Below are 22,739 nucleotides of genomic sequence, written 5' to 3'. Positions count from 1 at the left end.
TTTTTTGTTGAGTTGTATGAGCTGTTTGTATATTTTGGAAATTACGCCCTTGTCAGTTGCATCATTTGCAAATATTTTCTCCCATTCCGTAGGTTGTCTTTTCATTTTGTTTATGGTTTCCCTTGCTGTGCAAAAGATTGTAAGTTTGATTAGGTCCAATCTGTTTATTTTTGTTTTTATTTCTATTGCCTTGGGAGACTGACCTAAGAAAACGTTGGTACAATTGATGTCAGAGAATGTTTTGCCTATGATCTCTTCTAGGAGTTTTATGGTATCATATCTTATGTTTAGGTCTTTAAGCCATTTTGAGTTTATTTTTGTACATGGTGTGAGCATGTGTTCTAACTTGATTTATATGCAGCTGTCCAACTTTCCCAGCACTACTTACTGAAGAGACTTTTTCCCATTGTTTATTCTTGCCTCGTTTGTTGAAAATTAATTGACCGTAGGTGTGTGGGTTTTTTTCTGGACTCTCTATTCTGGTCCATTGATCTGTATGTGTGTTTTTGTGCCAATACCACCCTGTTTTGAATACTGTAGCTTTGTAGTATTGTCTGAAGTCTGGGAGGGTTATGCCTCCCGGTTTGTTTTTTTTTCCTCAGGATTGCTTTGGCACTTCTGGGTCTTTTATAGTTCCATATAAATTTTAGGATTATTTGTTCTAGTTCTGTGGAAAATGGAATGGGTAATTTGATAGGGATTGCATTAAGTCTGTAGATTGCTTTGGGTAGTATTGCCATTTTAACAATATTAATTCTTCCAATTCAAGAGCATGGGTTATCTTTCCATTTTTTTGAATCATCTTTAACTTCCTTTATTAATGTTTTGTAGTTCTCAGCATATAAGCCTTTCACCTCCTTGGTGAGGTTTATTTCTAAGTATTTTTTGATTCAATTTTTAAGGGATTATTTGTTTACATTCCCTTTCTGATATTTCATTGTTAGTGTAAAGAAATGCATCCGACTTCTCTAGTTAATCTTGTATCCTGTTATCTTGCTGAATTTGTTTATCAGTTCTAGTAGTTTTTGTGTGGAATCTTCAGGGTTTTCTATATGTAGTATCATGTCATTTGTGTATAATAACACTTTTACTTCTTCCCTTCCAATTTGCATACATTTTCTTTCTTTCTCTTGTCTGACTGCTGTGGCTAGGACTTCCAATACTATGTTGAAGAGAAGTGGTGAGAGTGGGCATCCTTGTCTTGTTCCAGATTTTAGGGGGAAGGCTTTCAGCTTTTCACTGTTGAGTATTATATTGGCTGTAGGTTTGTCATAAATAGCTTTTATTATGTTGAGATATGTTCCCACTATACTCATTTTCATAAGGGTTTTTATCATGAATGGATGTTGAATTTAATCAAATGTTTTTTATGCATCTATTGAGTTGATCATGTGGTTTTTGTCCTTTCTTTATTTGATGTGGTGTATCACACTGATTGATTTGTGTATGTTGAATCATCACAGTTGTGATTTCTTCTCTTTCATTTCTGATTTTGTTTATTTGTGTCTTCTCTCTTTTCTTCTTGGTGAGCCTGGACAGAGGTTTGTCAATTTTGTTTACCCTTTCAAAGAACCAGCTCTTGGTTTTATTGATTTTTTAAATTGTTTTTTTTATCTGTATTTTATTTATTTCCTCTATGGTCTTTATTATCTCCTTCCTTCTGCTGACTTTAGGTTTTGTTTGTTCTCCTTTTTCTAATTCTTTTAGGTGGTAGGTTAGGTTATTTATTTGAGATTTTTCTTGTTTCTTAAAGAAGGCCTGTATCACTATGAACTTTCCTCTAAGAACTGCTTTTGCTGCATCCCATAGATTTTGAATGGTTGTATTTTTATTGTCGTTTGCCTCAAGGTATTTTTAAATTTCTTCTTTGATTTCATTGTTGACTCATTGGTTTTTTAGCAGCATGTAGTTTAGTCTCCATGTAAATTTAAGAGTACAGAAATTATTTCAAGCATCTTTTATGACCACAGTGGCATGAAATGAGAAATCAACCACAGAAAAAGAAAAGGAGAACAAACATCTTATGACCATAGCAGAGCCCAAAAGGAAGAAGAAAGATGTTCTCTTTATGTCTGGCAAGGGCTCAACCAATGAGAGACTGTCACAACTCAGCCAATGAAAAGCCACTATTCTTCAAAATCTTAATTCCTCCAGTCGACTCTTTGTTTACTATAGCCCTTTTAACTTCTTTTCTCCCTCTTTATTTATTTTTTAATTTTTAAAAAAGTTTTATACGCTTTTTAAAGGTTACTTTCCATTTACAGTTATTATAAAATGTCGGCGGTATCCCCCATGTTGTATAATACATCACTGAGCCTATCTTTCACTCCATAGATTGTACCTCCCACTCCTCCTTCACCTCTCTTTAAAAGAGTTCTCCTCTCCTTGCTGTGCAGGGGACTTGCATGTGACTTGCCATGGTTGCAGACTCCAAATTGCAATCTCTTGAGGATCCAAAATAAACCCATTTTTGCTGGAGAAATAAATGGCAGTCTATTTGTTTTAGGTCAACATAGTTTTATAGTGTGTCTTCAAAGTAGATAGAATTTAGTTCGCTTTCAGAATTGTTTGTGCTATCCTAGTTTCTTTGCACTTCTACGTAAATTTTAGAATTTTCTTGCTGATACCTACCAAAAGAAGTGCTAGGGTTTAGATTTAATTGTCTTGACCCTACAGATCAAATTGGAGAGAATCGATGTTTTAACAATATTGAGTCATCCAATTCATGATCACAGAATAGCACTCCATTTATTTTGGTCTTTTATATTCCTTTCATCAGTTTACTGTAGTTTTCAGCATACAGATCCTGCATACAATTTTTTAGCATTTAAACTGGTAGAGCTTTTCTCACTTTGGGGTGTGTGTGTGTCACAATTACGCTGTCTTCTGCTCCTTATCCTGTTTTTTCACTAGTCATGCTCAATCTGTATATTTTTCAATGAATTTTATAATCTAAATCATCTTATTTTAATTAATTTTGATATCATTTCCTTTTTCTAATAAAATAGATCCATACTGTCTACTCAACACTTTGTAATTATAAAAAAAAAAATTGGAAAAAACCCAGTGTCTTTGAGTAAGGTGAATGAAGAAATTGTGGTATATTCATGTGTATTGAAAGGTAAACTGAAACATTAAAAAACCAAAAGTAGTTAGGAGTGCTCCACAGACCAGAGCTAGGGGCAAGGTTTTTATACAGAAGACATGGCTCATCTTCCTCAAGAGTCCATTTTACCCAATGATTTGTGGAACATTATGTCTTTTTAAAAAATTTTATTGGAGTATAGTTGATTTACAATGTTATGTTAGTTTCAGGTGTAGAGCAAAGTGATTCAGTTATACATATACATACATTCATTCTTGTTTAGATTCTTTTCCATATAGGTTATTACAGAATACTGAGTAGAGTTCCCTGTGCTATACAGTAGGTCCCTGTTGGTTATCTATTTTATACATAGTAGTGTGTGTATGTTAATCCCAAGATCCTAATTTATCCCCCTTGCCACGTTTCCCCTTTGGTAACCATAGGTTTGTTTTTGAAATCTGTGAATCTGTTTTATAATAAGTTCATTTATATCATTTTTTTCAAAATTAGATTCCACATGAGTGATATCATAGATATCTGTCTTTCTCTGTCTGACTTACATCACTTAGTATGATAATCTCTAGGTCCATCCATGTTACTGCAAATGGCATTAGTTCATTCTTTTTTATGGCTGAGTAATATTCCATTGTCTCTACGTACCAGTTCTTTATCCATTCATCTGTCGATATACATTTAGGTTGCTTCCATGTCCTGGCTATTGTGACTAGTGCTGCTATGAACATTGGAGTGCATGTATCTTTTTGAATTATGGTTTTCTCCTGATATACACCCAGGAGTGGGATTGCCAGATCTTATGGTATCTCTGTTTTTCATTTTTTAAGGAACTTCCCTATTCACCATAGTGGCTGTTACAATTTACCTTCCCACCAACAGCGTAGTTGGGTTCCATTTTCTCCATGCCCTCTCCAGAATTTATTGTTCGCAGACTTTTTGATGACTGGTGCCAGGGGATACCTCATTGTAGTTTTGATTTGCATTTCTCTAATCATTAGCAATGCTGAGCATCTTTTCATGTGCTTTTTTTTTTTTTTTTTTTTAAACAGTGTGAGTAAAATTTACCTCTTGAGATTGGCTTCTTGAAAGTTGGCCCTGTTTTGAATTCCTTTTTGATTACCTACCACAGGACATTTCTTGAGGGCAGGTATATTTATAGCCCCCACAGGTCTTGTTAAGACGAAGTACCCATAAGCACCAGTTTTAAAGTTTTTGTTATGAGAAATGGCTACAAGGCAGCAGCATTTCTATATGCCCCACTCTGGCAACTTGGGCAACCAGAGCCTTAGGAAATTCGCATTCCTGGGTTATCAGAGTGGAATGTGCTAGAAAAAACTCCTGAGGGCTTGTGTCTCATTACTTCTTCCCCCTTACCCGTCACCCACCAGACAAACCCCAACCCTGCAAACCCAGTACGTTGAGGGTGCTGTCATCTGTAGGTGGGGCAACTGTAAGGAAGGAGGATGGAGGTAGGAATCCCACCACCAGGAGATGTGGAGACCAGGTGACTTTTCAAAGCTCTTCCAAACCAGAGGGTCCACCCTTCTTTGGGTGCAATGGGCTTGGTTTAGCTTTTGAAGGGCCTGCCTGGATCTGGAGCTTGTGGTCCCATCCAGAGGGGACCAGGCACTACAGGTCCAAGGGGGGCTCATTTGCTGGTACATTCTCCCCAGCTCCCTCAGCCCCATGAGAGTCTAGCCTTGGGACCCAAGCCTGCTCAGGCTCCAGGGGATGTGACACCAACCCAGGTCACCAAGTCCTGAGGAGAATAGAGTAGGCATTTCTTTCCTTTTTTTTAAAATTTTTATTTTCTGTTGGAGTATGGTTGATTTACAATGTTGTGTTTTTATGAGGTGTACAGTAACTTGATTCAGTTATACATATACATGTACCTATTCTTTTTCAGATTCTTTTCCCACATAGGTTATTACAGAATGTTGAATAGAGTTCCCTGTGCTATACAGTAGGTCCTCGTTGATTATCTATTTTATATATAGTAGTGTATATGTGTTAATGCCAACCTCCTAATTTCTCTCTCCCCCTTCCTCAACATCCCCCTTCGGTAACTCTTAAGTTTCTTTCCTAAGTCTGTGAGTCTGTTTTTGTTTTGTCAATTAGTTCATTTGTATCAGTTTTTAGATTCCACAGGTAAGCAATCTCATATGATATTTGTCTTTCTCTGTCTGATTTACTTCCGTTAGTGTGATCATCTCTAGGTCCATCCATGTTGCTGTAAATGGCATGATTTCATTGTTTTTTTATGGCTGAGTAATATTCCATTGTATGTATGTACCACATCTTCTTTATCCATTCATCTGTCCATGGACATTTAGGTTGCTTCCGTGTCTTGGCTGTTGTAAATAATGCTGCAGTGAACGTTGGGGTCCGTGTATCTTTTCGAACCATGGTTTTCTTTGGACGTATGCCCAGGAGTGGGATTGCCAGATCATATGGTAGCTTTGTTTTTAGTTTTTGTTAAGGAACCTCCACACAGTTTTCCATAGTAGCTGTATCAATTTACGTTCCCACCAAGGGTGCAGGAGGGTTCCCTTTTCTCTACATCCTTTCCAGCATTTATTGTTCGTAGACTTTTTAATGATGGCCATTTTGACTGGTGCTAGGTGATACCTCATTGTAGTTTTGATTTGCATTTCTCTGATAGTGATGTTGAGACATTATGTCTTTGAAATATGACAACATCACAAATTCATTTTGGAGTAGATAATAATAATTAATGCTTACATGCACCAGTCTCTGTTCTAATGACTTTGAAAACAGTAACTATTTTTATAGTAATTCTTACTACTCTCTCAGGTAGGTCCTGTCATTACCCATTTTACATGGTAAGAAACCAAAGTAATAAAATGATTAAAAGGTTCATGCCATGTCAGTCATTGTGGAGCTGACAATAATTTGAACCAAACCAAGGGGATCTGACTCCAGAGGTCCCAATTTTAATGATTTTGTTAGAATATTTAGACAAAATATTACATTTCAAAGGCATTTCATCTTTCTGGTGACACACCAGCACCAGGGCTATCATTATTCTATTGTCTACACAGCAGGCATGGAGGGGGGAAGATTCAAGGACAGTTTCAGCACCACCGATTGCACAGGGTGCACGCAGAGTGAGTTTTTAGCATTGTGTGTATGTGTGTGTGTGTGTGTGTGTAGAGGAAGAGTGAGAGAGAGCACACATTTCACACCGTGTGCAATTTTAGCTTAATTAGAATAGGAAGACTATTAACAAGCTATTTTTAAATGCACCAAAGATCAGGAGGTGTGTTAGAGTTAAATTACACCGTGTGAGGCTGATTGGCAGGCCATGTAATGGGGGAAGGTTCACAATCTTGTCTTTATCTGCAGTTTGCAAAGTAGGCCCGAAAGCCATAGCCCCACACCCATAGTCTGGAGCTATAATTATCCAAGTGAAATAAGAAATACTAATTGGAAATGTGATAAGCAACGATTAGGCAGCCTATTTCAGAAGGAAAATGAACAGAATTGCAGATGCCAACTGTGGTGACTTGTGAAAAAGGATGGACACGCTTGCTTAGATGAAAACTTCTCTGTCACCCTGGGAAGGGTTTTCCCTCGGGACTAGACTATTAGTGTACACCCTGTCATTTGCATAGGGAGCTTAAAACAAAAACCACCACTGCCAGGCACAGAGAGCGCCTGCATTCCAAAGCTGCTGACGGGTGCAAGGACCAGGACCCCGCTGAGGGCACTTGGAGACTTACTGCCAACCGGGAATGCTCCCGACTTTGCAGCAGCCAGGACTGAAATAACCCGGGTAAAACAGAGCCTGTAAGGGGGGGCGTCAGAGGACCTTGGCTCCTGTTTTGGCTGGAGCACTTGGGCTGGAGCCCAGAGTCCATGTGCCTTTGAGGAATGACTTTTGCTCCCTGATGGCCACCCTGGCCCCTCCAGTGTGCACTACATCTTCCTCCTGTGGATTTGACCCTAAAGAATCAGACCTCGAGCATTCCAGGACTCCATCTGGCCCTTCAACTCCAGCTTCACCTTGTGTTCAAGGTCTGCATGCGGGCTCTGGAGTCTGACTGCTTCAGTTCCAATCCTGGCCTTAAGACCGCTCACTGTGGGACTCTTAGTAATACCTTGCTCCCTGCCTGTTTCCTCACCTCTTATATGGACGTAAGACTACCTCATAGGTTGGTGGTGAAGATTAAAGCAGATAAAGATGGTAAAACACAGAGAATGGTGTTTGGTGCTTCCCGAGTGCTCCATGAATGTTAGCAATTCATACGGATTTGCTTCCTTGTGGGGAGCACGCCAACCTTATCATTCATATTCCCAGCCCCTGCAGTTGCCAAAAATAAGGACTGTTATCTACTTAATGCATTTTAAAAAGTCAATTCAAGTTTTTAAACCCAGCTATATTTCAAGCAATAATATTTGTGAAAGCCCAGGGTAAATGTGTTTATTTTTTCTAGTACATGTTAAAATAAAAACAGACCCACTAAAATAATGTTTTTAAAGGTTGGCACAATCTGAAACTGTCTGAAGGAGTGGGCACACTCCACACATGAGGCAACACTATTCACTCGTCCTCCAGTTGTGCTCTCGGCAAGAATTTAGACAGCACTTCTCATGTGAGTGGAAGCAAGTGGAGCAATAGAGATAAGAACACACCTTCCTTGCTCCCACTGTGCAGACAGACCCCAGGGGGGTGGGGGTGGATGAGAACAATGATGGTGCTATGGGGATGTTTCATGGTGGTACAGCCCTCTCATCCTGCTGGGCAGGCCAGGTCCCTCAGGAGACAATACGAGAAAAGAACCAAGCATTATTCCAAATTATTATTTCAAATTTGAAGTCCAGGACACCTTGGCTTTGCAAGCAGACCTACCTCTGTGAGACCCTAGGCTTCTTACTGGGGTCCTTCGAGTGTGATTTCTCATCTGTAAAATGGGCACAGTACCTACTTCATGGACCTAGTCTTGGCAGGTGCTCAGTGAATGGGCGTCCTCCCCAGATGACCAGTACTCACCCAGGACAGGAGCTTCCCTGTGCTCCAGGCCTGCAGTGTGTGTCCACTTCTCTGTGTTGTTAACGCCTTCTAGGATGTATCTCAGTATCAGCCTCTTTGGAAAGCAGCCCTGGCACACTAAACCAACCGAATACTGGCCAGTATGCACTGAAGGCTTTCCAAGTTCAAGACGCAACACCAATATTCCTTACCACAGTGGTCACTGGTATGGGATGAAGCCTGTAAAATCCCACTGTACGTATAATTAAACTGAGGCATGGAGAGCGTAAGTAATTTGCCCAGGTCACACAGGTGGTAAACGGAGGAGCAGGAAACTGCTAAAATTAGTAACCTCTAAAACTGCCAAGCTACTAGTTAAGACAGCACTACAACTAATGCCCGCAGTAGTACAGGACCCCATCATCCAGCTAAGCGATTCTCATCTGAGAGTGATGATTTTTGCCCCCCAGAGGATATGTGGCAATGTTTGGTGACATTCCTGGTTGTTGCAGCTGTGGGGCGGGTGCACTGCTAGTGGGAGTGCACATACTGGTGCAGCCACTATGGAGGCGAGCAGTGTGGACAGTCCTCAAGAAGTTAAAGATAGAGCTACCACACAATCCAGCAATTCCACCTCTCGGTATTTATCTGAAGAAAGTGAAGACGTTAACTTGAAAACATATCTGCGTCCCATGTTCACTGCAGCATTATTTATGAAAGCCAAGATAACCATGCAACTTAAGTGTCCATTGATGGATGAATGGATAAAAAAAAAGTGGCGTATGTATACAATGGAATGTTTTTCAGCCATAAAAACATAAAATCTTGCCATTTGTGACAACATGGACAGAACTTGAGGGCATCACGCTTAGTGAAATAAGTCAGAAAAAGGCTAATACCATATGATCTCACTTATATGTGGAATTGGAAAAAACAAAGAAAACGAGATTCAGAGAACAGGCTGGTGGTGGCCAGAGGCAGGGGGTGGGGAGTGGATGAAATGGGTGAAGGGGGTCAGAAGGTACAAACTTACAGTTTATAACATAAATAAGTCCTGGGGATGTAATGTGTGACAGCATGGTGACGATAGTTAATAATACTGTGCTGCATATTTGAAAGTTGCTAAGAAAGTCGATGTTAAACGTTCTCATCACAAGAAAAAACAATTCTGCAACTCTGTATGATGACGGGTGTTAACCAGACTTACTGTGATCATTTCACAGTACATACAAATATTGCATCATTATGTTGTATACCTGAAACATACAATTTCGTATGTCAATTATACCTCAATGAAAAAGCTCCAAGTGGGATGGGGTGGCTGGGTAGAAAGGAAGAGGGAGGAAGCGTGACACATGGCGGGGTGGGGGGAGGGGGGGAGATAGCAGCAGCCTGTTAACTGAGAGGAGTGGGAGGGAGAAGTGGGCATGCGCGGAGCCGGCGGCGCACCCCGCGAGAAGCCATGTGTGGATGCGGGCCGCTCTCGGGACCCGGGGACAAGGGAGATGGTGGTCGGGGATGTAGAGGGACACCGTGCCGGACCTGGGATAAGGGGCAAGCCACCACCAGCATCTGCCACATTTCCCAGTACTGAAGTGACTGCTTTTTTAAAAACAGGGACCTGGGCTTCCCTGGTGGCACAGTGGTTGAGAGTCCGCCTGCCGATGCAAGGCACACGGGTTCGTGCCCCGGTCCGGGAAGATTCCACATGCCGCGGAGCGGCTGGGCCCGTGAGCCTTGGCCGCTGAGCCTGTGCGTCCGGAGCCTGTGCTCCGCAACGGGAGAGGCCACAACAGTGAGAGGCCCGCGTACAGCAAAAAAACAAACAAAAAACAGGGACCCGACACTGTCAGTTGAAGAAGACAGTGAATATGGAAAAGTTGGAGAGGATTTGTCTTGTGGCTTTTTCTGCACAAACTGCAAAATAACCAAATGAGGCTTGTGGACCCCTATGAATAGGAACAGGAGGCAGGAAGCTGACCTGAGTATTTTTGTTTTATTCAATCGAATAAACATTTTATTTATATAAAAGACAAACAATGCATAGAATGAAAATAAGTGCTTGACACAGTTGATATAAAAAGAGTATATAGCATTCACATTCCTATTTTAATAAATGAGTACTGGTGAAGTGTTCCATAAAAGAATAAAACTTTCCCTTTATGTAGAGTAGTGAAAAAAGTCAGTATTTTTAGGAACTACAGAAGGATATTCCTTGGTCTTTTTCTTGAATAAGGGAAACAAACATAAAACAAGCCACAGTATCATCTGACACTACATTCCAGTTTATGCTGATGACCACCCCGAAGTGATAAAGCTCTTTTGACTCTTGGAAGATCCCATAATGGACTAGTATTCTAGAAATTCACCACTAGAGGTCAATGAGCAACAGCTATTGGGACGGCCTCACCAGCCCTAAAGTGCAGGGGATTTCTGGGCACTTCCGCAGCATTGCGGGTCAAACTACCTTAACTCTCTCAGCCCACCCCACAGAGCAGGGTTCCTAAAAGTTCCACCCAATCCCAAACTTCAGCATATCTGCTAAAACCCCAATGAGATGAGACCTTCCAAAACCCAAGTAGAGCTGGTCACTGCCAGTCCCTCTCCAATATTCCTATTTGGCTGAAAATAAGCTTCAAAAACATTTTTAAAAAATTGTTATTTGCAGCATTAACACTTGTTTGTGGATTAACGAGTTTCCTATGGAGTAGTAAAGCACATTCTTTGTTCTTGTCCATGTGGACACAGATTTCCTAACCGTACGTGGGACTCCTGTGTCCCACATTCAAATTCTGCAAAGGTTGGGAAGGCAGGTGTGACTGAGACCAGTAACCATGGCAACAGTTTCTTGGAGTAAAGAGCACCCTCTGAAAGCAGAGGGGGAAGCTCTTAAAATACAAGCAAAATAGATTTGGGTTAACAGGGACCACCCAGAGGAGGTCCCCATTAGTCCAAAAGAAGGCCAGCTTCAAATCTTAACCCCAGGAAGGGAATCAAAATCATACTCTATAGTCAGAGAAGGAGTGCATGGATGCACATATCTCACAGGGGCCCTTGGTTGGAAGCAGGTTTAATTCCCAGACTGGGGTGGCGGTGGGTGGAAAACACAAACATTCATGACGGAAGTGAGCAGCTTTCTAAGAGTGTCCACACCTGCATCTGTGAATGATGTGGACCAGAGAGAACTGGAAACCATTTGCTCTCTAGTCTTACTTGAGGATCCAAATTTTTTTTTTTTTTTTTGCAAAATCTCCAGGTATTTAAAAAGTGCCTCGATTTTGTTAAACACCGTGCTGGCCAAGCAAGACACACGTTCAGAGTGCCTGAGGAGACTCCTGATGTGGCAGTGCTGTGCTGCTCAAATACTTTCCCCTTGGCCAAAATGTGCTCGAGTCCCCTGAAGCCCAGAGCATAGAACCTACTAGTGTTGCATAGAAAGCTGGAGACTGAAACCAAGAGTGATAAAAAACTAAACATAAAGAACCTGGAAGGGAGACCTGTTCCCTTTTAGGAAACAGGGAACAGTAACATAGGTATGGGGGGGGGGATTTTTTAAAAATAACAATTTCTCATTAGTAGAACGTGTGGCAATTTCACGGGTGGGGAAATGTGTCCTGATTTTTCTGTAGCCTGTGAAGGTAAAACATGGGGCTTAAAACATTTAAGCAATTAGAAATGGAGCAAAGTTTCTGAACTAGCTGAGGAAGGAGGTTCACAAACCAGAGGTGGGTCGTGAAGCTCCGGTGACAAGTCCAGGAGAGATGATGGCACACGGGGACCCCAGGGTCTGGTCCCCAAACAGTGCGACTCCAATCAGCTCCATGGCCAGAACAGGACCCAGTACAGGGAATTATTACTTTGCAAAAGCAAGTGCAACTTGGCCACAGCAGGCTCTCAGACCTGGAGTCTCTCTCTGAAGGCAAAGACCGCACCCCCCCGCACCCCCCCAACCCCTGTGTGCTCAGAGGCCCAGCACACGAGTGACTGCCAAGTGCTGAGGCTGCCCCAGAGCCCTTCCTTCTGTGCTCAGTGCCAAGCTCGCCCATCTAACCCATTTCTTGGGCATATTTGATCTTTTTCCTCACCTCTTTCTAGAGTATGGCTGTATAGATAGATATAAACATATATAGATATATATAAAACATAGCTATTCCATATTTATATACAGGCATTAATAAAGTGCAAATGTTATTGGCTATTGTAAAAATCAATCTCATTTCCTGAGGAAGTGCTAACACAGCTTATCCTATGACAAAGTCAAAGACATAGGACGCTTCCTGTCACCCCCTCCCCAGTTCGGGGGGGAGGGAGCGGCCCCGGGGTTCCAGGAAGCATCGTTCAGGGGCAGCTTCCTGCTGCCTCTGTTCTTTGGCCACAGGGGCAGCCACACTCGGCCAACCGTTGGAAGAGCTATTTGGTAGTGTTCAGGGAGCCGTCTTCGGGAATCTTCTCCTCCGAACTGCTCCTGCCCGAGAGTCTGTCCAGATGCTCCAGCTCACTGAAGCGCTCGGCCACACACTGCGCCGTGAGCCGGGCCTCGGGGTCGTGGTCCCAGCACTCGGCCAGCGTCTCACACACCATCTGGATGCCCTGCAGGGGAAGAGGGTCCACAGGCCTCTGAGAGGGGATGGCGGCTCCTGGGGGCAAGGCAGCCCCTGCCTTGTCTCTGCCGCCATCGCTCTGTCCCCGCCTGCAGGCCAGTCCCCAGCACCATCTGACTGCAGCTGCAGGCGGCCAGCGTTCCAGGGCCATCTGATCATAGGAAGTGGGGAAATGAAGACACAGCACAAGGCCCCCCAGTAGGCTCCTGGGGCACAGCAGCATCCCCAATCCTGAAAATTCCCATGAAGTGGGCTTCTAATGCCATTTCACACCTTTCTGTTTGGTGGGGAGGGGCATAGCTTTAGGCTTTACTGTTGAGGGCAGTTTTAGGTTCATAGCAAAATCAAATGGAAATTACAGAGTTTCCATATATGCCCTCCACCCTCGCGGACAACCTCCCCCGCCATCAACACCTTGCATCTGTGTGTGCATTTGTTAAAATCGGTGAACCAACACTGACACGTCACTATCAACCGAAGTCAACCAGAACACGGTTCACGGTAATGTACAGGACGTGGATTCTGGCAGATGTGTCCATCATCACAGTATCCACAGAAGGCCACTGCCCTAAACAGCCTCTGTGCTCCACCTCGTCACCCCTCCTTCCTCCCCCCTCAGCCCCTGACCACCACTGATCTGCTTATTGTCTTAATGGTTTTGCCTTTTCCAGAGAGTCTTAAGAGCTGGAATCATGTACACATTCCTATGTAAACAGGACTGAATATCTGAGTGAAGTCCAGGCATTGGTCTGGTTGCATTTTCTGGGTTCAAGTCCCATCTTCCAGCAGCTGCTGGGGAGACCCTCTGCTAGGCCCCTCCTCTCCTGCATCAGGCTGGGCCCTGTCTGTCTTTGTAGGTCCTGCAGGCTGTTTCAGAGAGTTCAACCTAACCCCATAAAGGCCCCATTCAAAAGGCCCATCCAGAAAATGCTGCCCACAATGTGTGACAAGGGTCTTCTTTCATGGCTTTAATTTTTATTTTGCATTGCAAATATTTTTGTTATTTCAAGTCATTTTTTGGAAATAAAGCAGGCACGGATTAACTAGATAGCCCAATAGGTGGAAACAGACTGTGCTCTTGCCAATCAGAGGCCCAACCCTATCACTGGTGTCCCCTCACACGAGTGGTCAGGTGGAATGGATCAATCCCAACTCTGCCCTGAGAATGGCACTCTCCTGTCTGCAGTCTAACCAGCAACTTTCCCCACACACCTAGGAACCTGACCCTCCCTTCCCGCCCTGTGAGTGAGTGCATGATGTTGAATTAATTGTGTGATTCACCTAATTGGTGGTATTGATTGATGGCCCTGTTAAGAGTGGAGTGTTATTGTTGGTACACAAGTAACATTTATTTTATTCTGGCACTGTAATTACAGGCAGTAAATTCAATTAAATATTAAGCATTAACTTGAAATAAATAGGGCAACAAATCTCATTAAGAGAAAAAATGTATTATGCAAATTCTTTCCAGAATTTTATCATCATGAATAATGGCTTCATTAGAAGAACTGTACAGCAGAGGAGGCAACAAGAGTTTGAAAGAAACAATACTAGTGCCTTCTGATTTCAGAGTTAACACAAAATAGTCTTGCATTTTCAAAGCCAAAGAGGCTTTCCTGAAACCCAGGGAGAAGCCCTAGGCCACATCCTGGTCCATGCTCTCCCCCAGCTTTATCAGGGTCTGTCCACTGAAGTGGCTCTTGGCGAGGGCTGGCACACACCAGGCTTCCTGCTCCATCTGTCTCCTTGATTGCACCTGACTTGTGGTTTCTGTTTTTTATCTGACTTATCTGCCTTGCCCTTAGGAAACCTATGACTTAGCCCCAGCCTTCCCTGGGTAAGGGAATTCAGCCAAAGGCGGCCATAAATGGTTTACGTCAATGGAAAGGACAGTCTTGTCAGTGAGCTATGGGCACAAGGCCCCTCTCCCTCATTCATGGCTCTTCCCTGCTGTGCCTGGCAGTCCCCAGCTCTCACAACCTATGCCTCCTTTTCCTCTGATTGGGGGCATTTTGATGAGGGGAATTTGGATAGGTCTCCCTGTATGTCAGAACCACTGCCCTGCTATGGATGGATGGCCTTACCTACCATTGCTTAAAAAGAAAAAAAAAAAAGAAGCCATTAGGAAGTTCTGGAAAGACAGATTTCCTATTTGTTCCCTTGCCCTTTGCTCTTCTGTGCTTCCCTTTACCCCAGCCTCCTTCTCGACACACCTGCCGCAGCCTGAGCGCACAGCAGCCCCTTGCAGGCCAGCTGGCTGCCAGACACCCCTTCTTTCTCACTGAGTATTTCCTGCCAGAGCTGAAGATTCCCAGAAGAAAACATTTGGAACCCAGAAGGGAACAAAACATAAACTCCCTATAAGAGGTGAGTGGCACAGGCTGCAAACAAAATATTTTAACTCAGAAGCAAGACGGCTTGGACAATATGACAAATGCCCGTCAAATGATTCTGTGTGAGCCCTTTCTGAATGGTGGGTAGAACGTGCAATAACAAGGTCATCCCACTTTACTGAAACTTCTTTATAAAGAAAAGTGAACAGGGTCATGGAAAACAAAGTGACCTGCCTCAGATTGATGCCCAATAGCTAGGAATTCTCTCCTACCTAAGATATTACTCCGGATGAACTTTACTTGCCGTTCGCAACAGTCACTCCTTACCTGGTGGTTGAGCCAGGAGCTTGGGATTTCGGGTCGTCCTCGATCTCTCAACACGTTGTCCTTCATGCTTTCGACACAGGGATGCTCCCGCACCTTGGAACCGAATGGAGGCTCATAATCCTTCACTTCTGTTGGAGAGAGCAGACAAACACAGGGCCCTTGAAAAGGGTGTGCACAGCTAAGGCACTGAGTGTGATGCACCTGTGATTACGCTCAAATATAAGGAGGGGTTGTGGAAGGAGCTTGAGAAGTATTCAACACATGACTGTTGAGTGCCCACGATGTCCTAACAGCTGGGGACAGAGCAGAGAACAAGACCAACAAGGTCAGGGGATTCAGGTTTTAATGCAGACATCTCAATGGGGCAATCCTGGTTCTTGGGAGGTAGAAAAATCTTACATATTACAATGGTTTGTGGCCCTACAAAGGTCCACAGTACATAAATAGATTTAATATGTGGTATTAAATTTCTTGGGGAGATTCAGCCATAAAAAAAAGGAATGAAATTCTGATAGATGCTACAATACAGATTATGCTTAGTGAAATAAGCCAGACACGAAAGGACAAATATTGTATGACTCCCCTTATATGAGGTACCTGGGACAGGCTAATTCACAGAGACAGAGAGCAGAATAGTGGTTGCCAGGGGATGGGGGTAGAAGAGGTAGAGAGATATTGTTTAATAGGTACAGGGTTTCAGTTGGGGAGGATGAAAACGTTCTGGAAATGGATAATGGTGATAATTACACAACACTGTGAATGTACTTAATGCTATCGAACTGTACCACTTAAGTTGTGAATTGTAACCACTTAAAAATGGCTAAACTGGTGAACTTTATATCATGTATAATTTTCCCACAAGGAGAAAAATCATGGGGAGTAGTGATTAAGAAAAAAATGTCTACAAAGGCTCCTTGCAATAGTAATAATGAAAAAGAGGTTCAGAAATGCTGTTTTAGATGACAGAGGAGAGCGACTGGTAACACCAACAAACAAAATTTAAAAAGGTAACTTCCCTTCAGTGATACTTGCTAAAAAGAAAATAAAGAAGGATGATGTAAACACTTCATTAGGACTTCAGGTTTCAACTAAGGACAAAATCTTTTCTTCTTTTTTTAAGGGAAATTCAGGTTGCTGATTTTCTTCTAATTTTTCTTATTGAAGTATAGTTAGTTGACTTACCATGTTATATCAGTTTCAGGTATACAACATAGTAACTCAATATTTTTATGGATTATATTCCATGTAAAGTTATTATAAAAAACTGGCTATATTTCCTGTGCTGTACATTACATCCTTGTAATTTATCTATTTTATACCTAGTAGTTTGTACCTCTTAATCTCCCTCACCCCTAACCCTTTTGGCAAGAAACCATAGTTTGTTCTCTGTATCTGTGAGTCTGTTTGTTTTGCTTGTTTTATTTTGTAGATCGCACATGTAAGTGAAATCAAGCAGTATTTGTCTTTCTCTGTCTGTCTGACTTATTTTACTAAGCATAATACCCTCCAGGACCATCCATGTTGTTGCAAGTGGCAAAATTTCATTCTTTTTTATGGCTAATATTCCATTTTGTGTGTTGTGTGTACACACGTATACATTTTACTTTTGTATGTAGTATGAGAAGGTGTTCTAATTTCATTCTTTCACATTTAACTGTCCAGTTTTCTCAGTACCACTTATTGAAGGGACTGTCTTTTCCCCATTGTATATTCTTGCCTTCTTTGTTGTAGATTAATTGACCAAAAGTGTGTGGGTTTATTTCTGGGCTCACTATTCTGTTCCACTGAGCTGTGTTATATGTCTGTTTTTGTGCCAGTACCATACTGTTTTGATTACTGCTGCTTTGTAGTATAATCTGAAGTCAGGGAGTGTGATCCCTCCAATTTTGTTCTTTTTTCTCAAGATTGCTTTGGCTATTCAGGGTCTTCTGTGGTTCCATACACATGTTAGGATTATTTGTTCTAGTTCTGTGAAAAATGTCATGGGTATTTTGATAGGGATTGCTTTAAACCTGTAGATTGCTTTAAAGAGTATGGACATTTTAACAATATTAATTCTTTTATTCCATGAATATGGGATATCTATTTATCTGTATCATCTTCAATTTCCTTCTTCAACGTCTTACAGTATTTAGAGTACAGGTCTTTTACCTCCTTGGTTAAATTTATCCCTAGGTATTTTAATCTTTTTGATTTGATTATAAATGGGATTGTTTTCTTAACTTCCCTTTCTGATAGTTCATCATTAGTGTACAGAAATGCAACAGATTTCTGTATATTAATCTTGTATCCTGCAACTTAACTGAATTCATTTATTACTCCCAATAGTTTTTTGATGGTGTCTTTAGGGTTTTCTACATATGGTTTCATGTCATCTGCAAACAGTGACAGTTTTACTTCTTCCCTTCTAATTTGGATGCCTTTTTATATCTTTTTCTTGTTTGACTGCTCTGCCTAAGACTTCCAATAATACGTTAAATAGAAGTGACAACCGTGGGCATACTTGTCTTGTTCCTAATCTTAGACAAAAACCTTTCAGCTTTTCACCGTTAAGTATAATGTTATTTAGCTGTGGCTTTACCATAATGGTCTTTATCAAGTTGAAGTGTGTATTCTCTATACCATCTTGTTGAGAGTTTTTTATCATGAATGGATGTTGAATTTTGTCAAATGCTTTTTCTACATCGATTGAGATGATCATATGACTATTCTTTCATTTTGTTAATGTACTGTAAAACATTGATTGATTGGCAGATACTGAACATCCGTAATCCCTGGAATAAATCCCACATGATCACAATGTATGAGACTTTTTATGTACTATTGAATTCAGTTTGCTGATATTTTGTTGAAGATCTATGTTCATCAGGGATAACGGCCTGTAATTTTCTTTTTTTTTTTATAATGCCTTTGTCTGGTTTTTGTGTCAGGGTAATGGTGACCTCTTAGAATTTGTAAATTGTAAATCTGACCTCGTAGTTTGGAAGTGTTCCCTCCACTTCAATTTTTTTGCAATAGTTTTTGAAATAAAGGCATTAACTCTTCTTTATATGTTTGGTAGAATTCACCTGTGAAGGCATCCAGCCCTCGACATCCAGCCCTGTTTGCTGGGAGTTTTTTAATTACAAATTCAATTTCACTTCTAGTGATTGGTCTCTTCAAATTTTCTGTTTCTTCTTGATTTAATCTTGGTAGGTTGTATGTTTCTAGAAATTTGTCCATTTATTCCATGTAGTCCATTTTGTTGGCATAACTGTTAGTAGTATTATCTTACAATTTTTTTCTATCTCTGTGATATCAGTTGTTACTTCTCCACCTTAATATCTTATTTTGTTTATTTGGGTCCTCTCTCTTTTCTTCTTGGTGAACCTGGCTAAAGGTTTATCCATTTTGTTTCTCTTTTCAAAAAGCCAGTTCTTGGTTTCATTAATCTTTTCTATTGTTTTCTTGATCTTTATTTTGTTTCCTCTCTGATCTTTATTATTTCCTTCCTTCTGCTGACTTTGGGCTTTGTTTGTTCTTTTTCTAACTCTTTTAGGTAGAAAGTTAGGTTGTTTGAGATTTTTGTTTCTTGAAGTAGGCCTGTATCACTATAAACTTTCCTCTTAGAACTGCTTTTGCTATGTCCCACAGATTTTTGAAAAGTTGTGTTTTTATTTTCATTTGTATCAAGGTATTTTTATTACTATTGATTTGAATTCTTTATATCAGGTAAATTATTTATCTGTGTTTCAGTAGGGGTTTATCTTGTTTCTTCATTTGAAATAGAGTCCTCTGTCTTCTCACTTTGACTAGTTCTGTTTGTCTCTCTTAAATTAAGTGAAAAAGTTATCTATCCTGATCTTGAAGGCATATCCTTGTGTGCATCCCTATGCAGTCTGCATGTGCCCTTTGTGGCTTTGGTGGGAGAGCTGGATCTGAAGTGAGCACGGACCGTGTCTTTTCCTGGGGTGCTGCCTCTGCTCTGGGGCAGGGAGCAAGCAAATCTGTCTGTGTGCTCTTCAAGAGTGGGATCTTGGTTTCTTACAGTCCTCTGGTAAGCCCCACTGGTTTTCCAACCGGCCAAGAGGGCTCATCTTCCAGTGCCAGACCCCAGGGCTGGGGTGCTTAATATGGGGCTCGAACCTCCTGCTTCCCAGGGAGGATCCTGGAGCTTGTGATACTCCCTCCTCTTCTGGGTCATGCAGTAGGGGTGTGGGTCTGGACGAGATCACTTGTCCTTGCCTCCTACCTGACTTTGAGTGGTTCTTTCTTTATAGCCTTTGTTATAGAAGAGCTGACCTGCTAATCTTCAGGTCATTCTCAGAGAGATCTGCTTTATATGTAGTGGTAGTTTTGACATGTTCATGGGGGGAGGTTAGCTCAGGGTCTTCCTACTCTGCCATCTTGATCCCCCCTCATGTTCTAGGGTCGATATCTTTATAGAAGCTTCCTTGAATATCCCCAGAGCAATTCTTTATTAGACGTCTGGGGCAGAGCTCTATTTTAGGGTGTACAGCCACTGCTTATCTGTCTCACTCGACCAGATGGTGAGCGTCTGCAGGCAGGTTCAGAGTCCCTTTCTCATGCTTGTATTCCTGGCACCCATGGCAGGGCCTCCCATACAACAGGCTCTCAATAAATGCTTTGTTGAGCGAATGAATGAATTAATCTTAGATCCTGTCCAAAGTGGCCAATGCATAAACTCTGGGTGAATATTAGAACATCTATTAATTTAAGTGGGTGGGACAATACCCATGTCAGTGCATCACAGGACAATTTAGAAAATAAAATCACTCCAGTACTGAAACATGCCTGAGCCAAAAGGGAAGAGTGGGCTGGATTCGCCATTTTCCTCCAAAATAAATAGGACCTTTGGCCTTTACTTCAAAATAACCCTGTCTAATGAGTGAAACTTTGAATAATTTGCCCATCCAGGCTGAGAATTGAAGAAGCATTTAAGGCGAAATGACATTTTGAAAAGAGATGGCTTGTTCTTGTTTATTTGATTTTCCCCCTTTCCCAGAACCTTACTTGCATATTTATCTTTTTCCGCCTCACCCAACTAGAAGAGCTGGCAGGGTATTTTCCTTTTCCTTAGTTGGGATGAAGCCCTCCCCTCCTCCACCACTTTGAGACAAGCACAAACCATCCTTCTGTGTGTCTGCATTTGCCTTCAAGTGCCCATAGCACTTAATCTGTACTGCTCTTGGGGTGAGATCTGAACTTCGATTTGCATGGTATTTATACACCTTATTTCTTTCTTCTAGTCCCTTATCTTTTACCGGACTGTAAACTCCTAAGGCCTAAGGCAGAGGCTGAGTTTTGTGTCTGCTGAAATTGTGCCTTATACACAGTAGGCTTTCAATAAATATGAGCTGGCTTGAATTCAAGCAAGAGATAAGTTCCCAGTAAGGGTTTACTCTGACCTAAATCTTCTTTTCTAGAAAATGAATGGGCTGGACTAGATGACCTCCATGTCCCCCTCCAGAGCTATCCTGTAATTCAATCTAATCAAATAATGATGCTCTCTTAGTGCCATGCCCTGAGGTTTGTATAATATAATATAATATAATATAATGTAATGTAATGTAATATGATTTGCATATGACATAAACTGCTCCTTAGACAATGTATCAGTCCACTGACTCTCCATTTCCAACTCTTTTGGCTGCCATAGCAGATGTGGTTGGCAGCCTGCCTAGACCCCCTTTACCAAGCCAAGAACACCACAGCCCCGAGGTGCTGCAAACGCTGAGTTGTAAGGGCTCACAATTTCTCCCTTCTATGGAGAATTACCCTTGGTTGATGGGAGCTTCCTGGCCTGGAGGGCAGTCTGTAGCCAATGACGAATTAACATGGGAGTTTGTTTTTTTTTAATTGGTATAATTGCTTTACAATGTTGTGTTAGTTTCTACTGTACAACAAAGTGAATCAGCTATACATATACATATACCCCCTCTTTTTTGGATTTCCTTCCCATTTAGGTCACCACAGAGCACTGAGTAGAGTTCCCTGTGCTATACAGCAGGTTCTCATTAGTTATCTATTTTATACATAGTAGTGGATATATGTCAATCCCAATCTCCCAAATCATCCCCCCTACTTCCCCCTTGGTATCCATACATTTGTTCTCTACATCTGTGTCTCTATTTCTGCTTTGTAAATAAGATCGTATAGACCAATTTGTTCAGATTCCACATATATGCGTTAATATACGGTATTTGTTTTTCTCTTTCTGACTTACTTCACTCTGTATGACAGTTTCTAGATCCATCCACGTCTCTGCAAATGACCCAATTTTACTCTTTTTTATGGCTGAGTAGTATTCCATTGCATATAGGTACCACATCTTCTTTATCTATTCCTCTGTTGATGGACATTTAGGTTGCTTCCATGTCCTGACTATTGTAAATAGTGCTGCAATGAATATTGGGGTGCATGTGTCCTTTTGAATTATGGTTTTCTCTGGGTATATGCCCGGTAGTGGTATTGCTGGGTCAACACGGGAGTTCTAACAGTCTGTCTTGCCCCTAGAGGAGATGACTACTGTGCAATTCATGCTCCAGAGCTCCCCCTGGGATAAGGCTGATGGTGGTGCAGATGGAGAAAAATGAGACTGTTGCATTTTTCTTTTTGTGCCTTTGATCAAATAATGTGAAGAACTGCAGAGAAAGCAAGTCAAAAGGTGAGTGGGGTTAGTTCAGAGAGTGCCATCTTTTAAAATAAATACCATCTTTTAAAAATTTTGGAAATGCCTCTAAGAAAAAAAGCAAACAGCTTAGAGAGTAGGATCGAGTTCAGCACTTTAAGAAAAAGTGCTAACGGTATGCATCATAAGTGGGGTATTATTCGTTGTGTTTACCCCAGACCCATCATAAACTAGAGATGAGGACTTGGGAAACAGACAGCAACTCTTTGTGCCTCGGTTTCTGTATCCACAAAACAAGAGAAAGCGCAAGTGCTGACCATCATTAACACAGTCCTCCCTCGGTACTCGTGGGGCGTTGGTTCCAGGACCAGAAGCAGATACCAACATCTGCAGATGCACAAGCCCCATATTTGCCCCTCTGTATATGCGAGCTTTGCATCCACGATTCAAGCAACCGTGGACTGTAAACACAGTACAAGATCCGTGAGTGGCTGGGTCCGCGGATGCCGAACCGTGGATGCCGGCCGAGGGCACGCTTACTACCCTAGGACGCTGGCCACAGCGCTCAGCACTCACCCTGTGCACCCACGCTGGCTCAAGTCCAAGAGGGTCAGGCCGGCGACTGGGGTCCACCCTCCCAACGTGCCCCAAGGGCAGCCCTCAATCAGCAGCAGATGGGGGTTGGAAGATAAACCGGGCTTCCTTGAGCCGGGGGTGTGATGCTGAGGTGCACGTGGGCTCTGTGCACTGCCAG

The 22,739-nt window shown here is 42.0% G+C and overlaps 2 protein-coding genes across 2 annotated transcripts in view; one reads left to right on the top strand and one right to left on the bottom strand.

The window, feature by feature from the left end:
* GADL1 (glutamate decarboxylase like 1) overlaps positions 1-20,824 on the top strand; it is a 578,596-nt gene extending 557,772 nt beyond the window's left edge. Inside the window, exon 16 of the mRNA XM_029244222.1 lies at positions 20,781-20,824. Coding sequence (XP_029100055.1) covers positions 20,781-20,801 — 21 coding nt within the window. The 3' untranslated portion in view covers positions 20,802-20,824. The remainder of the gene's footprint in view (positions 1-20,780) is intronic.
* The window catches only part of TGFBR2 (transforming growth factor beta receptor 2), a 93,502-nt gene continuing 82,020 nt past the window's right edge, over positions 11,258-22,739 (bottom strand). The window contains exons 6-7 of the mRNA XM_029244217.1: positions 15,355-15,482; positions 11,258-12,683 (exon numbers count right to left, since the gene is read on the bottom strand). Of these exons, the coding sequence (XP_029100050.1) occupies positions 12,504-12,683; positions 15,355-15,482 (308 nt within the window). The 3' untranslated portion in view covers positions 11,258-12,503. The remainder of the gene's footprint in view (positions 12,684-15,354; positions 15,483-22,739) is intronic.

The sequence above is a fragment of the Monodon monoceros genome, unplaced genomic scaffold (assembly GCF_005190385.1).
Source record: "Monodon monoceros isolate NGI ecotype Baffin Bay Population unplaced genomic scaffold, NGI_Narwhal_1 Super_Scaffold_3, whole genome shotgun sequence".
In the NCBI taxonomy this organism is placed as follows: Eukaryota; Metazoa; Chordata; class Mammalia; order Artiodactyla; family Monodontidae; genus Monodon; species Monodon monoceros.
Note: the sequence above shows the minus strand (reverse complement) of the source record. Positions and strands in the feature narration are given on the sequence as shown.